The following is a 16,879-nucleotide window of genomic DNA, read 5'->3' as shown; positions in this document are numbered from 1 at the left end:
CGTTGTTGTATGCATGCTAAGTGTTTATAACATGTTTGCCATACGTGCTCGCTATGTGCTTATTTGTACCCAACTTGACCCATACTTGGTAACCATGCTAGGACGTGGTGACCAACATACTTGACCGGGTAAAATAATCTACCGAGCAACCCAAGGTGAGTTCACAACTTAAAAGCATGCGTCCCGGTGGTTTGGGACACGAGACTGAGACAACCCTATCCCCTTGTAAAGGGGATACCATTTACATTCCTTCCCTAGTTACTGGGAACAAACTTACTTTTCCTTCCCTTGTATTGGGAAACCTTTTAGTCAATTACTGTTTATACGGAATGCAACCAAACGGCACTAAACGAAACTCTATCACTCAAGTCCCTACTACATAATACCGATTAGTCGCCGGGGCCAGGCGAACGGGTTATTAGTTGATAGCGCTATTTAGGTTTTACCAACCTCACACCGTGCCATGGTATGGGATCGGTCGTGAACTAATGGACTCAGGCATCCGTCAATGATGATAGAACATTGACATCGGGGCATCCTGCGGAAACGCAAACGGTTACCTAGTGTTCGGTATTAGAAAAACAGTTTAGTCGCTAACTTTTGGGGTAGCTCCCCATGGCATGTATAAACGGATAAATTAACTGGTGAAACAAGTTTTTGGTAATTAAAACTGGACAACTAGTGAACTCACTCAGCATTATTGTTGACCCCCTTACTGCATGCTTTGCAGGTAACCAGTGACGAAGGAGCTTGCTGCTTGGGAACGAGTAGTGTCTGTCCACCCTCGTGTTGGGTGTTACCTTATTTGGAACTATGAACTTTGTTTAAACTATCTTACTTATGCTTCCGCTACTTATTACTGTTTGAACTTGAAATCTTAAACTCTGAACTTGATATTTGCTAATCTTATGGTTAGTAAGTATTACTTTTCGTTATCAATTTAATTATTCAGTATAATTGGTGGCTGGATCCTGGTCAGTCACGCCCTCGAAGCGGGTGTTATCCGCAGGTGGAATTTGGGGGTGTGACACATAAGAAGTCCCACAGTGCTTGATGGTATGTTTAATTCCCTCAGGCAAGGACATCTTGATCACTGCTAAAGCTTTCTTCTCAGCATTAACCATAAGTTTCTCAGATTCATCCATCTTGTCATAAGAGATCACTTTCACTCTTCCTTCAACATGACGTGTAGGAGCAACATATCCATCTATTATACAAGTCCACATCCTTGCATCCTGAGATTTAATGAAGGATTTGAAGTTGTTTTTCCAAGTAAGATAGTTCTCCACCTTCATCATCTTAGGAGCATTCAAGTTGGCCATGTTCGACATTTTAAACGTAACAGACTGGTAAAATCGTACAAAATATCTCCGAAAACAATGGTTACCAAATTACACCTTTAGAATCGTCTTGAAAAGACGCATCCAATGATATATAATGTCAAAAACTGAATTCGGGATTTTTTTTGTCCTAAAAATCCAAGGAATCTAACGGCGCAAACGGTTCTGTCAGACGAGCTATGGATCAAATTCTATTTGCAAAACACTGAAAATTTTCCGACGCTTGCCAACTGAAATTCCACCCCTTAATTATGCTGATAAATTCGCTGTATGCTGTTAATTTCGCTGGTTTTGACTTAATTTCGCTGATAAATCAGTTAAATTTGCTGGTCAATTTTGCTGGAATGTTAAATTTGCTGGTCACATTCGCTGTCAATTTCGCTCAGATTAATTTCGCTGGTAACCAGTTCGCTATTATAACGACTGGTAAAATCGCGGAAACCGTGATAATTTCGCTGTGGAAAATTATACGATTACCAAAGTCGCCTTTGGATTTAAGTTCGCCGGTCACCGAGATATAGGGTCTCAAATTCGCTGATCAGTCAGCAAATTTGTTAAATTTGCTGATGTTGCAAATTCGCTGGTCAGAAAAAATGGAAACTTAATCTGTTTCAAATTTCTGAGATTTTCCAAGATTTCATAACAATTTCCTGCAAAATCGAAACAGCAAATCAGTCCAATTTTTCAAAAATTATGAAGAACACGAAGAACAATCTTCGAATCTTCAAATCTTCAAATCTGTTCAGCCGAATTTGTCAACCAAACAACCCGAACAATCCTGAAAACCTGCAAATCAGCAAAACTAAGAACACAGTAAGATCAAAACAGCCACAAATTCGCAGAAATATTATCAGAATTAAAAGAAATTTTCGAAACCCTAGTTTCAGGTTTCCAAAATTTCGAAAATTTTAAACCCTAATTTTCAACAATCCTAAAAACTCCCTGTTTCTGCAGCAAACAATTCTGAACCGAGCCTTCAAGAGCCTAATGCTCTGATACCAATTGTAGGTCCCCTTGATGTGTATGGATCTTCACAGAATCGTCTTTCCAATCAAGAGTGCGGAATCCTCTTGATCAGAATTAGCAGAAAACGTGTAGGAACAGAAACAACAATTCACTTTCAAACTGGGTTTCTATTGATTATCAATCACAATGAATTACAATCAATCCAAACCCTAACAAACCCTAATTTCGTCCAAGACCTAGTCCCTCACGAAATTGCTCTCTCAAACACTGTTTTGGCTGATTAACTGATTAACCTAAACCCTAAAGCCTAACCTTGTTTATATAACACAAGGTTTACTATTTGGGCTAGGGTTTGCAACATGGGCAAGCCCAAATCGTTTCCCCTTGACCCAAATGGGTTTAGTTTAGCCCAAACTCAATAATCTCACTATTACAAAGCTAAACCCGCTAACTGTTTATCGTTTAACTAATTACAAGATATCCAAAGACCAAATCTAAGCTGTTGTCACAAATATGCACCAACACCAGCCTTTTTAACCTTTGTTGATGATAGAGATATGCTTTCTTCAACTTCATACACGTCAGCAAGGTTACGTTTCAATTCCGAAGATGAAGTTTTAGAACAATCTTTAGATGTGCAATCGGGTGTGAAGCTATCACCAATAGAATCCACAGCATCCTGAATAATATGTTCAAAATTAGAAGTATATAAAATGTTTAAAACATTTGGTATTTTGTAACATTAACTTAAAATACATACCTTTAGAGCAAAAGGGTTTCCAGTTGACATATCACTAAGTGAAACATCAGCAGCCGCCTCGTCCACACCCTACAATTCAAAAAATAATAAGGCTAGGCACAACAAAACTAATAAATCTCATAACATAACTTTAATTCCAAGGTTTGTAATTGTTAACCTGATCAGCTGGAATTCGGCTCTCCAAGGACTCAATGATTGCTGCATCATTCACCAACTTATGAACAGCATAACCATCAATATGGTTGTCAATATTGAATTGACTAATTTGAATCTTGAAGGCAAACTTCTTATCATTCAAAGATTTAAACTGATAGGGAATGGTTTTCTCTTCCAAACATGCCTAATATACATGAATCAAAATTTATTGAAAAGAACATAGAAATAAGATTTAAACATTAATAATATGTAACTTGTATACGAATTTAAAGAAAGTAGTGATGTGAAATAAGTTACCTGATCCACTTTACACTTCTCAAGCAATTGAATTGCTGTCACACCCAACATTTTTCTAGCTTCACGCTCGAACAAAGTCAAAGAGGCAATAGCTGCATAATCTTGTACTCTTATTGGAATCCTAAAACTAAATGCACAAAAAGTGATTCACAAAATAAATACATTTTACATTCCTAAAGTAAAATAAAGTAATCATAAATATAATATAATTACAAATAATATTAGTAACTTACATCGGCGTCGCAACCACAACCTCCTTAAGACAATCTTGATTTGAGCAAACTAAAACTTGTTTAAACTTAGGTTCTTCAGCACCGTCTTCAGCATCCTCAATGACCATAGTTGTCTCAACCTTCCGAGTGCACTCCTCACAACCAAGGTAGTACCAATCACCTTTATCATCCACACCCATGATCGTACCAAGAACTATGACCTCACAAGGCTGAAATTATATGTAAGACATTAGAGTTATAAAAATGAATTTTTGAAACAAATTTTGTGTAATATATTTATTTAAAATATTAAAAAGTAGACACAAACCTTATCCAAGAGCGTAATATCACGAAAATTGGAAAACGGATGCTTCACTAAAAAGTCATCTGCAACGCTTATACTTCCAGATGAACCAATTGATTTCTGACCATTAGAAGATGTTTTACATATCTTCTCAACAAACCTGATTACAATAATGGAAGAAAAAAAAAATTTAACAACATCAATAAGTAGTTCATATTATTTTAGAAATTGTTTACTTTGTTCTAAATGAACGAATCTCCTCTATGTCAGCATTGATAAACAGCCTTGTTATATGGAAAGCATTAGATAGCGTCATCTTCCCTGTGTCAAAAAAATAATATCAGATATTAGGATATTCAACTTCGTAAATGATATAAAAATTTTATAAAATTAAAAAAGTATTTAATGATTTAATACCTTTATACTTGTTGAAACTACCAAACTGCACAAGCAGAACAACATGAACTTCTTCTTTATGACTCTGAATATAACCAAACATCTCATCGCAATACTCATCCCATAAAGTGCAGTTTAACTTGATACCCCTACATAAATACAAAATAAACATATCAGAGGATATCATGAAATAAAAAATATACTTGACACTACAGTTAAAATAAACTTAATTTATAATTTAATTAACAGACTCTTCATCCAGCAATTGCAAGTTCATGTATTCGCTATCTTTTCCAATCTTCGTTTTGGTCATCTCTGGTTCAGACCACTCATCTACATATCCAATAAAATCTGAAAAAAAAAATTGATAAATAAATAATGTAATCAAAACAAAAAAAATTAAAAATTAATCTATATTTATATATTTCTTAATATATAATATTGTTGGTATATATGATGAAGTACAAACCAACTCGATACTTGACATCGACTTCACCGCCTTTAATGGACTCAAAAGAGGCTAACCGAATACCATATAAACTTCCATCAAAGTTCTCACACCTTTTAACAGATGTATCAAAGTTTAAGCTAATAGCATGTTCCTTATCAAAGTGTTTGAAATTTGACTTAATGACAGAAAGTTGAGATTTATAAATGTAATAAGACTCGTTTTCATTAAGCAAAATTTCATGTTTTTTCATGAACTTGCTCCAAACAGTTGCCTGCATCCTGGTACCCTAATAAAAACAGAAAAAATTTGATAAGTATATACAAAAATATAAAAAGTAAGCTACATTTTAAAAATCAAATGACATTCAAACCAACCTGCTCATCCATGACCACCATTTCAGTACCAACGATTTCTCCTTCTCTTTTTGGATTCACACGAATCCAAAGTCTTAACACCTTGATTTTGATGGTAAATAACTTGGATCTCCAATCAAGATTGTTTAAGAAAGTAACATTATTTTCATCCATTTGTATGATATTTGAGCAGAAATGATATTGATGTTAGAAAATAATTCATAATGAAATCAAATGAATGTATTAACTAAATATATATATATATATATATATATATATATATACAAATTTAGTTTACTTATTTTTGTAAACTTAAAAAAAATTATTAGAAAACAAAATCTTGCCCGAAATTAAAAACATTTTTTATTTTTAGAAATGGGTTTACATTTCTAAAAAAAACTACAAATCATCTTAAAGATTTACAAATTTATTTATTCAAGTTAATTGATTAATTAAATATGGCATGATTGTAATGGTTTACAAAACTTCAATAGAAAATATTAAAAAATGATTCTTACTTTGCATCATTAAAAACTTAAATAAAACGACCAAATATAATTTAGAATTTCAAACACAAATATAAAAAAAATATATTCTAATTCCAAAACTTTTAATTTCAATAACCAACCTTTTTTTATTTTTATAAAAAAAAATTTAAATGGAAAGTATTCTTAACTTTATATATGCGTGTAAAAAAGGAAACAACATAAATTCAACCTAATTATAGGTAATCCTATAGAATGTGGCCGTTTTTTTTAAATATATATCGTGGGTTACAAAATTAAAATAGAAAACAAAATCATACGAAACTTTATTTTTATATCATTTTCTTTTTGAAAAGTGGCGGCATAAACCATTTTTTTAAACAAATTACGTTAATGAAGTTTAATATGATCAATAATTTTCTTAATTATCAAACTAAGAAACATAAAATTTCAAAAAAACATGTTGATTACACTAAAATTAGGATACTATTAAAAAACATGTAGAAAAAAAAACAGAAACACAGTCTAGTCATATAAGCATTTAAAACTAAGTACTTCGGCATCAAATATAAAAGGCCCAAAAAAAGTATCACCAACTTCTACCATGACATCAGATCTACGTAACAACCACACCAAAAACATACCACTAAATGTATTCTAACGATGAACAGTGTATGCAAAAAAAAATACTACCAAATAATACCATGTACCTTCACCAACTCAGTTATAAAGCAACATAGCTTTACTTTTAACAAAAACCATCTGAAACGAAGAACCAAATACCGGACCGTTTTGTCCCTAACAAACTATCACATACCGGTAACATTGAATCGCAGACAGCATTGTGAGAACTCCTAACCAACAGCCACATTCCAAGTTTGACCAGCAATGTCCTTGATGGTCAAATCCATCTTTCGATCCAATCCATGAGTTTATGCCCACTTATTCTTCAAACTCTACAAATCAGAATATAAGATTAAATAATAGCTAGCATTAAATCTGGTTTTCATACAACTAATGACTTCAAATGGATTTACAAAACATACATTAATATTATGAAAACCTAAATAATAAAAACTTACATAAACGTTGTCAAAAACAAAAGTAACCGGTACTTCGTCATCAACACTTTGTTCAAATACAGGCGCAGCAACCGCATTACGCACCTATTCAACAGACACTTAAATTAAGTCATCAATTGGTTCTTTTTTTATAACACACACTTCAGGCAGGTAAGTAAGAAGGGCATGCTTACATCTAAACAAACTCAATTCAAAAATCTTAAAATCAACCGTTTCTAAAACCAACAAATGATCAAAATCAAAATACACTATTACAGATTCTAAATAAAAGAAACTATACACAGGAATTAAACACTTAATCGGCTACCAACAACAGTAACATCAACAAATAACAATACATGAACAACGAATTTAAAAACCTAAAACACAAAAAAAAACCCAAACATCAGAATCGACTATTAGAGACCATAAAAAAAACTGTACAAATGAATTAAAACCCTAATCTGCTATGACAATCAGTAACATCAACTACTCACAAACGAACAATCTAACAAAACCATTGAATCCAAAAATCAAATCAAAGAAAACTAAATTCTATGTAACTGATGGGGTTGTCGGAATGAAGCATGAATACCATCGATGAAGAAAGTTACCTAAAAAGATTGGTTATACCTCTTCACTAAATCACCGATTTGATCGCCGACGATGTGATTTCCTGCAAAATTATCCATATCAAAAATCATGAAATACTATAATTAGATAGTACCGTATACGATCTGACTTCAAATCCGATGAGTCTTGAACAAAATTATTGGATCGATTAAAGTTCATGTGTTCGCCGTCTACGTTCAGAGAGGAAAAAGAGAGAGAGTCCGATTTAGGGTTTTGAGAGGAGAGAGAAGGTTTAAGCGTAAATGAGAAGCCTTGGTTCAATCCTCAACTATGAGGTGTGCCACATAGATGCTGACATGGCTTGCTGAGTTGGCTTGCACCATTGGGTGACATGTGTCCCCCAATGGTTTGCTTTATTATATATATAGATACGTTACATTTGTTACACAATAACATTTCAACATTTGTTTGAACATTACATTTTGGGTGGTTTGTTTGGTAAGTGATTTAAATAACGAGGCGTGTGTAATAAGATAAAAGCATGGTGGATACGCCGCTGGTACTTCTTATATATAAGTGCTTTTATGGTATTACATATCGTAGCGTTGTTTAAACCATTTCAAGTTGACATAATACATTTTACACTTATAACATATCTTCATGAAACATTGTTTTACAGACAACTTATTTTATACAAACTCATTTTACTTGGTCATTTATTTATCTATGCATCTTTCTTTTATATCATCTAATTTCGTATCACTGTATATATGATTTATAAAAGAAAACATTTTACAAGGTTCATGACTAACTTTTGACAAACATTTTCTTTAAACTTACAAGTCATGAATCCTAAATCAATAAAACTTATGTATCTCACAGGCATTTTTATGCTGACGTGCCTATTTTCACATGTGTTTTCAGGAGATGATGCATAGGATTGATCAAGATATACTTAGGCGGACTTGGGCCTTAGTGACAATAAAAGATGCAAGACTAGTTAATTATGTCATGTTTATTTGTTTTTAAGACATTGTAACCTCTTTCAATTCAATAAAACAAAACTTCAACTTTCCATGTGTTATGAAACAATGATTCTGTTACAACACTCCCCGACGTTTCCGTCACGATTTGTTGTTTTACGTGGTCGGAGTGTGACATTTAAGCCAATTACACTTATCCTCCTCTCCTAATTACATATACTTTGTTCGTAAATTTTCTCTTGTGTATGATCCAACCACTATTTATACTATCTTAAATGTAAAAGTCAGTGACTTTTACATCAATAGTCCCTCTTACTTTTGCAACTTATGATTTTCACCTATACCTTGGTAAATTACAATTTTTAGCACATATGCTATAATTTTACATAAAGAGTCTCTCATACTTTTGTAATTTACATTTTTTACCTATACTTTGGTAAATTACATTTTTGGCCCATATGCTTTATACCGCCGACCACTTTGCTGTGCTAAAAGTAGTTTATTAGTTATTAACTAAATTAACCTAATCTAGACACTAAGTTATACTCTAGAGAACACGACCTATATATATATATATATATATAGGACAAAGATCCGTTAGGAACCACCCTTTATTACGAGAACCAATGTGAACACGACCAAAAATACCTAAAAATAGCTAAAAACACACAAAAAAATTAATATTTTTTATAAAAAATCGCTACTTTTAGTTGCCAAATTTTTTTTTTTAATTTTTTTTGTGTGTTTTTTTGATTTTTTAGGTTTTTTGGGGGTTTAGTTTTTAGCAATTTAGCTTGGGGGGGGGGGAGGTGGGGGTGGGGGGTTTAGGTTTTTAAGGGGTGGGGGAGGGGGTTAGGTTTTTTTTGGTGGGGGGGGGGGGTTAGGTTTTTTTTAGGTTTTTTTAGCTATTTTAGGTTGTGTTCACATTGGTTCTCGCGGTTCTCGCAATAAAGGTGGTTCTCGCATGAACCTTACCCTCTCTCTCTCTCTCTCCCTATATATATATATATATATATATATATATATATATATATATATATATATATATATATATATATATATATATATATATATATATATATTTGTGTCTAGAGAATTTACGAATCTAAACATACTTAAGATTATGTAACCCAAACATGATTTGTTTAATCCATTTATCTAAGTGTGTGAAAAGGTTTAAAGAGTAGAAATTAAGTTGGTGGATTCAGGGTTAAATAAAAAGGGATACGCATGTAGTAAACAGGCTAGCGGGTCAACATGTTTAATTAAACAGGTTGTGGGTCGACCCATGTAAGTAAATAGTGTAACACCCCGTGTTTCGAAAGTCAAAGTCAAAGTCAAGATTGAAGTCAAAGGGAGACAAGATTGCTAATTGCGATCTGTCACTCCTTGCTCAATTCCTGTTTTGACTTCTTTGACTTGTAGATAGTCTATTTTATGCTTTACGTTAGTTGTATTATGTGGAGTACTTATCAATAATCGAAGTTTATTCGATATTTATCGCATGTTTTATCGCTTATCGCACTCGCAACTCGAATTACGCGTTCTGGATATTGTTTTACGTGTGTGTGTGCCTTATGTGTTACTTGCGCATGTTTATTTATGTTTATGTTTTGGTGAATAATCGAAACGCAATCGAAACTCAATCGCAATCGAATCGCAAACGCTAAACGCAAGTTAATTAAGGATGATTGTATGTTGAAATAGTAGTTAGGATTAAAAGTAATTTGAATAGGAAACTCTACCGCATCGCAACACTCAACACACGAATCAAAATCGCAAAAACTCGTCGTGCCGTGCCTCCAATCGAGCGGCCAGCCGATCGAGCTACCACCCGATCGGACTGCCATCCGATCGAGGTGCCACTCGATCGGGCTGCCACCCGACCAGGGTACAACTCGATTGGACAGCCCTTTCCACATTGGGAATCCCTATAAATACCTCACTTGTTACCACTTTTGGTAGTGACAACTCCTTACTCGATCCAGCTGCTCTTAAGCACATTTCTTCAGATTTCTCGCAACTCTTGTAAGTTTTCCACCTAAATCTTGTACTTTCTCGATCTACACGCACTCCTACACCTTTCTATCTTTTGAATCTTAACTTTTGAACCGTGAAATCACTAGATTTGGGGCGTTCTAAGATGATGTCATCATGGTGTTCTTAGGAACTTCATGTTTTGGCTTCAATCCACCAAGAACAACTTAGATCTGAACGGTTTCCACACAAATGAACAAAGATCTTCATAGATCTGAACATATTCATGATAAAAAGGATTGAAAGATGGTTTTCCAACTTTCTTTCAACTCTTTTACACTCAATGCACTTAAAACCGATAAAATCGGAGCTTGTTCTAACCTTCGACTCTTTCTTGTTGATGTGTTGGTTCAAGATCTGGATGCTATTCACGAGACCACCGATTTTGGGTTAACCAAGAACAACCGTCTTGAACCGGTTAACTGGTTGAACTCGGGTGATTCCTGTTCAATCGGGTCACTGGGGTCAAGATAGGGTTCTGTTGGTTAGCACGTTGTCACACCGTCTCGATAAAACTACAAACTATCAAAATGACCAAGGAAGAAGATGACCGGGACACCAGAACGGAGTGTCACCCGATCGGACTGCGATCCGATCAGATTGTCACCCGATCGGGTTGTCACCCGATCGATTTGCACCTTGGCCCCACACTTAACTTCTACTTTCAAACCTCGAAGGATAAACATTGAACGAAGTGCTGCCCGATCGGATTACCACCCGATCGGACTACCACTCGACCATGTAATGTTCAGACTTCAATACTTAAACAATTTTCAAACATGTTCAATGCCAGCGGATTGTCACCCGATCGGACTACAATCCGATCGAGTAACAAACTGCTGTGAACTTGTTCTCACTAAAGTGTCCAACCAATCGGGTCGTCGTTCGATCGAACGTCCGTCTGATCGACGAACTTGAAAGGTAGAGATTGTTAGGATCTGAGTTTGGATTGATTGTGTTTTACGTTTGAATTAAGATGAAAAATGAATGAGAAATGCAGCGGAATATAAATGATAACAAACTTTGCACACAATCAAACAGGAGAATTGCTTTCAACACACAAGTTTAATATTGAACTGAATGCTTGAATTTATTACAAGATTCAATTACAATTGCAAGTATATAACAAACTCCCCCTCAGCCTGAGCTCACAGTGATTTGTTCGTACAGGAGAAAAGATGGTGAAGAGCTAATAGAACAGTACAGAGTACTGTTCTATTTATAGGCACGGACAAACCACTGAAGCATCTAAGCTGACGTCATCATGAAAGTGACATCTAACCTCATAACAAACTCTAACATCTGATCTATACAACCTCTGCTATGCTAACTACTGTCATACATTACATTTCATAATATAAACTAAACTACTGCTGCATCCTTCCACTGATGTGAACCCAGTAGTACTTGATATATCCAGCAGAGCTTGACCCATAGCAGTAGTTTGAACAGCAGAGCTTTAGTCTTCCATCAGTCTTTGACTTTGGGCAGCAGTTGTAGACCAGCAGTTTGTAATGATCAGAGGATTGGAGGTCAGCAGATGTTGAAACCACTTTCAAGGGGAGAGACTTGAGTACCTAACATCTGCTTATTCTGGATCCACTGCTCTGATCTAGTTTTGGCTTTAATTATATGTTCCTTTGATAGGGTTCAATCCCAACAATCTCCCCCTGGAACAGATAATGCCAAAACTCTTGTAGATCTTTATTGCTTCATCAACAGTTCCCTTATTTGCCCTTTGAGTGGTAACTCAGAGGCTAAGGCATCTGTGTCATCTTCATCCCTGTTAAGTGGAAGATCAAGGAGATCCTGCAAATCTTCAAGACTTAGGCCAAGTGCTTGTTCCCTTGTTATTTTCTTCACTTCTCCACTAGACTTGATCACTATCAGTACATGGTTCTGTTTGTCAGTTTTCCATTTTAGTAGTTTTGAGTCTGGTGGGTTTCTTGGGAGATTTTTATTAGATGAGGTGTTTGGTGATGCTGGCCTATTGATGACTGACTGAGCAGTACTTGCAGGTTGATTCAATCCAAGAGTTTCTTTAATCATCTTCTTAATGCCCTCTTATACAAGTTCATCACCTGCCATTAACTCTTGCACTATTTCAGCATCCAGCTGTTGTTGTTGTCTTCTTTTGTAGATGGCAGCACAAGCTGGAGCAGTGGCTCCCCTGATTTGCAGCTTTGGTGGTCTTGTTGAAACCTCTGCTTCAGGATAGTCAGGTTTTTGTGGAGCATTAGGATCTGTCTTCCTTAATTTCTCCAAGCTTTTGTAGGTAGCCCTATCTTTATCTTCTCTCCATCTCATCACTTGATTTTCAGACCCATAATCAGCAGCAATTAATTCCTCCTTCATTCTCCTCAGCTTTACCTTTTTATCAGGTACATTTTTCTTGTATTTTGCCCAATCAGGAGGAGTGTGCTTGACCTTATTCTTAATCATTTCTTGAATCCTGGCTACTTCATTTTCCAGCTCAGGTATTGTCCAATCTTTATACATGGTTCTTTCTCCCTTATATTTCTTGTGAGCCATGATGTTTTCAACATAGTCTTTTCTCAGGGATTCATCTGCCCTTTCTGATATCTGCTGGCACACTTTCTTTGCAAATTGTTCCAAGGATCTGACTTGTGTGAGCAAAAATTGGTAGTTCTGTTGAATTTCTCTATCAGATTTCCCTTGTGTATTTCTTTTAGAGATATCCTCTGCTTGTTGAGCCTTGCTTTCTTCAATATTGTTAGGCCTGGGATATCCTCCAACTGATGGCAAGCTCCTTTTAGCAGGATCATCCTCATAATAGAAGGATTTAATTTCTTCTCTGACTGCTATGAGCTCAAGAGGAAATTAAACACCTGTAGGAGCTAATGGCTTTTGAATCTGAGCTAATGAGAGAGGAACAGGTTTTGGTACTGTAACAAGTGATAGAGATTTTGAAGATGTTGGTGGTGGTGAAGTGTCATCATCTTTCAGGATTAACCTTCTCCTTTTTGGTTGAGGAGAGGCTGATGATGTTTTGGGTGGATCAGTGGTGGTGATTTGAGTGGAAGTGATTTGTGATTGACTAACAGCTGTTGAAACAACTGGTGTTTCAACCACTGTTGCCATTGCAACAGATGTTGTAACATCTGATGTCTTCTGCTTTTTGGCAGGAGGTGATGGTGGTGAGGCTGTTTTTGGTGGTGATGGTGATAAGGCAGTGGTTGTGGTGTGTGTTGAAGTAGTGTGTGTTGAAGAGATGGCAGGTGTTTGGCTAACACTTGTTGAAACTACTGAAGTATCAGCAGTTGTTGATACAACATGTGTTATAACAACTGTTTGGATGGAAGATTGATGTTGGGGGCTTTTAGACGGTGATTTGGGAGTATGCTTTGTGGGTTGGATGGTATGGATTTGGGTTCCCTCAGTTTTCTAGTGGGATTTCTTTTTGGCTCAGGATTTTTCACATCCTTTGGCTCAGAACAACCCTGCGCATTCAGCTCCATATAAGCTCTTTTCTCCTTATTCCACCTGGACAAGTCCTTTGCCTCTCTGTCCCTTTTTACACTTGCTTTTGCTTCATCAAGTGCATTTGTGGTAACATCAACCTTTTTGCTACCATCTGGCAAGGGAATCTTTTTAGTCATAGCATCCTTTTCTGGTTCAATGTAAAGACCATCTTCTATTCCCTTCTTCTTCCACTCCTGGATTTTCTTCCCCCTTTTGGCATTATCTGGGGGTAGTTGATCAATGAAGAGAACAGTTGGAAGAGCAGTGCCAGTGGTGTTCAAGATGTGGGCCTTTATAGCCTTGATGTCTGCTTGTGTGTTTTTGAACCTGGACTCCATTATGTTTCTCAGCTCTTGTACATGTATTGCATGTTGCTGATCAGCCATTTGTTTTTGTTGTTGGAGAAAAGGTTGAAATAGATTCCATAACTCATCTGCAGCAGGTGCTTGTAGTGGAGCAGGTGCTTGAGGTGGAACAACAGTGGATTGCACCTTTTGCACTTTCAACAACTGTTGCAGCATTTCTTTGATTTCTGCAACAGAGGTATCCAGTTTTTCAACTCTATCCATCAATTCTAGGTACTTTAAACCATCACCCAACTTAATGGGATCATCTGATTTCCCACTAGCAGTGGTTGTAACAGTGGTTGATGTAGGGAGTGTACTCCAAGTATCATCCACTGATGCCCCTTTTTCTTGGTTCTGGGGACTTCTTCCTTCAACACTTGATAACCTTTTAATGGTACCAGTGGTCAAAACAAACTCACCAGTGGTTATCAGAGGTGCTATAGATGGAATTGCCTCCAAGGAAGTCTTATTGATGTAACCACTGTCCAAGTGTAAACCAGTGGGTTCAACACTTGTAGTGGCTGCTTCACTTGGACTACCACCAAGAGTTACTTGTAACTCAAGGGGTGTAACCTCCTCAGGTTGTGTTAGTGGGTTAGCAATGATTGATACATCAGACCCAATCATTTGTTAAGGCATATTCTCATTGATAGGTGATTGAGAAGGACTGGTTTGTGCCTTGTTCAAATCAAGAGCATCCAACAAGATTTTTGTTTGTGGGGGAATTGTGGAGGAATTGTGGAGGTGAGGTTGGGTGTAGAAAGAGAATTGGCCCCGGGCATTGGGCTGTGGATGATGGAAGCAAGTGATTCCAGAGCATCATATTGTGGTGTCCCTATTTGTACAACCTGTTCTTTTTTAGAAGAAGCAGGAGGAGTTTCAGCCATGGGTTGAGATATTTCTACCATCTGCTGTGAGGAAGTAGCAGCAGTGGTTTCTTGTGACTTTCGTGCTGTCACTAGCAGTTGCTCTGGTATCTCATCCTCCAGAGTTCCTTTTTGATGGGTTTGGGGGGCTTTTGAGTTTCTATTGTTTTGGTCTTTTGGTAATTGTAGGTGTGGGTTTCAAAGCAGTGGTTTTGCTGATTTGATCACCTTGAGCAGTAGGCTCAGCAGCAGATACCTGAGGAGCAGTGGTAGCTGCTAAATTCTACTCAGGCACCTCTGCTTGTGTTTTGCAAAAGTTTCAGCAGTTAAGATCTTTATTTGAAAAGAGTCACCTTGTTTTATTACATGAGCATCATCCTTACCAAATTTCTTTTCAAAATAATAACTTAGAAATCTTGGAAAGAGTAAGAATGGCTTTTTCTCAACATTTTTAACCAAATCATTAAAGATTTCCTGGGAATAGTTGAAATTTTCATCTTGAAGAATAGCATACCCCAGGTTTTGAATCTTTAATGGTATCTCATTAAAAGAAGTGGTTTTGTTTGAAACAGACATTAACAGGGTATGAAATAAAAATCTTGTTGCCGAAGGGAAGTATTCTTTTTGTAAGGTATCCCTCTTCATCATTGAATCAACATACCCTCTTTCAAGGAAATCAATTTTTAACTCATTTTTGGGAAAAGAATTTTTATCTTCCTGATCATCGAGTTCAAAAACTTCCGAGATGGATTGTGGTGTGATTTTGACAGCTTTACCCTTTAGAGAAGAATTAATGGCTATAACATTTTCTCCTTGTTTTTCAAGGGTAATATTTTTCCAAAACTCTCTCTAGGTTTGCAGATAAATTGGAGCATCTGCTATAAGCAAAGTTTTGTACTTTGATACAGACATGAGGTCAATGATGGAATCGAAAGCATCGGTGGTGCCGGGTTTTGTAAGAAGACCCAGAATGTTGTGAGAAGCTTTGTGTGGGATTTCAGTGGGTGTTGACGATGATTTGGAAGAGGATTTTGCAGATGACTTCGATTTTTGTCATTTTGGAGAAGATGATCGAAGCTGGTTGTGAAGAAATTTCAGAAGATGAGATGAAAACTGCTTTGAGAAAGGAATTTTTAAGAATTCAATTCGACAGTAAAACCCTGTTTGGGGTTTTGAAGGGGGTTTTATGGAGAAAAAGTGAATGCTGACATGGCAACGGTTACAAAAGGTCTGACCACTATGTACTGTCCACGTGCCAACCCCTGATAAAATGAAGGACAGTACTTTTATGAAAACCACTGATGAAAGAGGATCAGTGGTTGCAACGGTAACAAATGAAGGCAGTGGGTGATTTTTACTATCAGTAGATAGCACATCAGTGGATAAAACACTGATTTTGAACAACAGTTCTTATCAAGAGAATGAGAGAACAGGGGATGACTATCAGTAGTGGACAGACTTTGAAGTAGAACAGACTTTTGAACAAAGCAGTGGTTATGGCAGACTTTTAAGGATTTTAATGAAAACTTTCATTTTTAGCTATTTTTAAGGGTGGATTTTTGATTTTCTGAAAACATTTTAATGCTTTTATTCATAGAAAAACAGGATTTTGCCTGTTATTCCATGTTTAGCATGCCAATCCTAGAGATCAAGCTTTCAAAGGTGGATGTGTCTAATGCTTTGGTTAGCACATCTGCCAGCTGATCCTTAGTTGGAACACGATGCAGAGAAATCAAACCTTTTTCATAGCAATCCCTCACAAAGTGATGTCTGATGTCAATGTGCTTGGTGGTTGAATGAGAAACTGGA

At 36.2% G+C, this 16,879-nt stretch overlaps 1 protein-coding gene across 1 annotated transcript; it reads right to left on the bottom strand.

Annotated features, from left to right (window-relative positions):
* Positions 1–2,811: 2,811 nt before the first annotated feature.
* LOC110900638 (replication protein A 70 kDa DNA-binding subunit E-like) lies at positions 2,812–5,409 on the bottom strand. The gene is made up of 11 exons (XM_022147521.1): positions 5,257–5,409; positions 4,901–5,168; positions 4,683–4,782; positions 4,453–4,580; positions 4,272–4,356; positions 4,060–4,195; positions 3,753–3,961; positions 3,520–3,640; positions 3,224–3,406; positions 3,067–3,135; positions 2,812–2,985 (listed from the first exon to the last, which is right to left on the bottom strand). The coding sequence occupies exons 1-11, from the start codon at positions 5,407–5,409 to the stop codon at positions 2,812–2,814; spliced, it is 1,626 nt and encodes a 541-aa protein (XP_022003213.1).
* Between the last annotated feature and the right edge of the window lie 11,470 nt (positions 5,410–16,879).

Source organism: Helianthus annuus, chromosome 13, assembly GCF_002127325.2.
Source record: "Helianthus annuus cultivar XRQ/B chromosome 13, HanXRQr2.0-SUNRISE, whole genome shotgun sequence".
NCBI classification, from domain to species: domain Eukaryota; kingdom Viridiplantae; phylum Streptophyta; class Magnoliopsida; order Asterales; family Asteraceae; genus Helianthus; species Helianthus annuus.
Note: the sequence above shows the minus strand (reverse complement) of the source record. Positions and strands in the feature narration are given on the sequence as shown.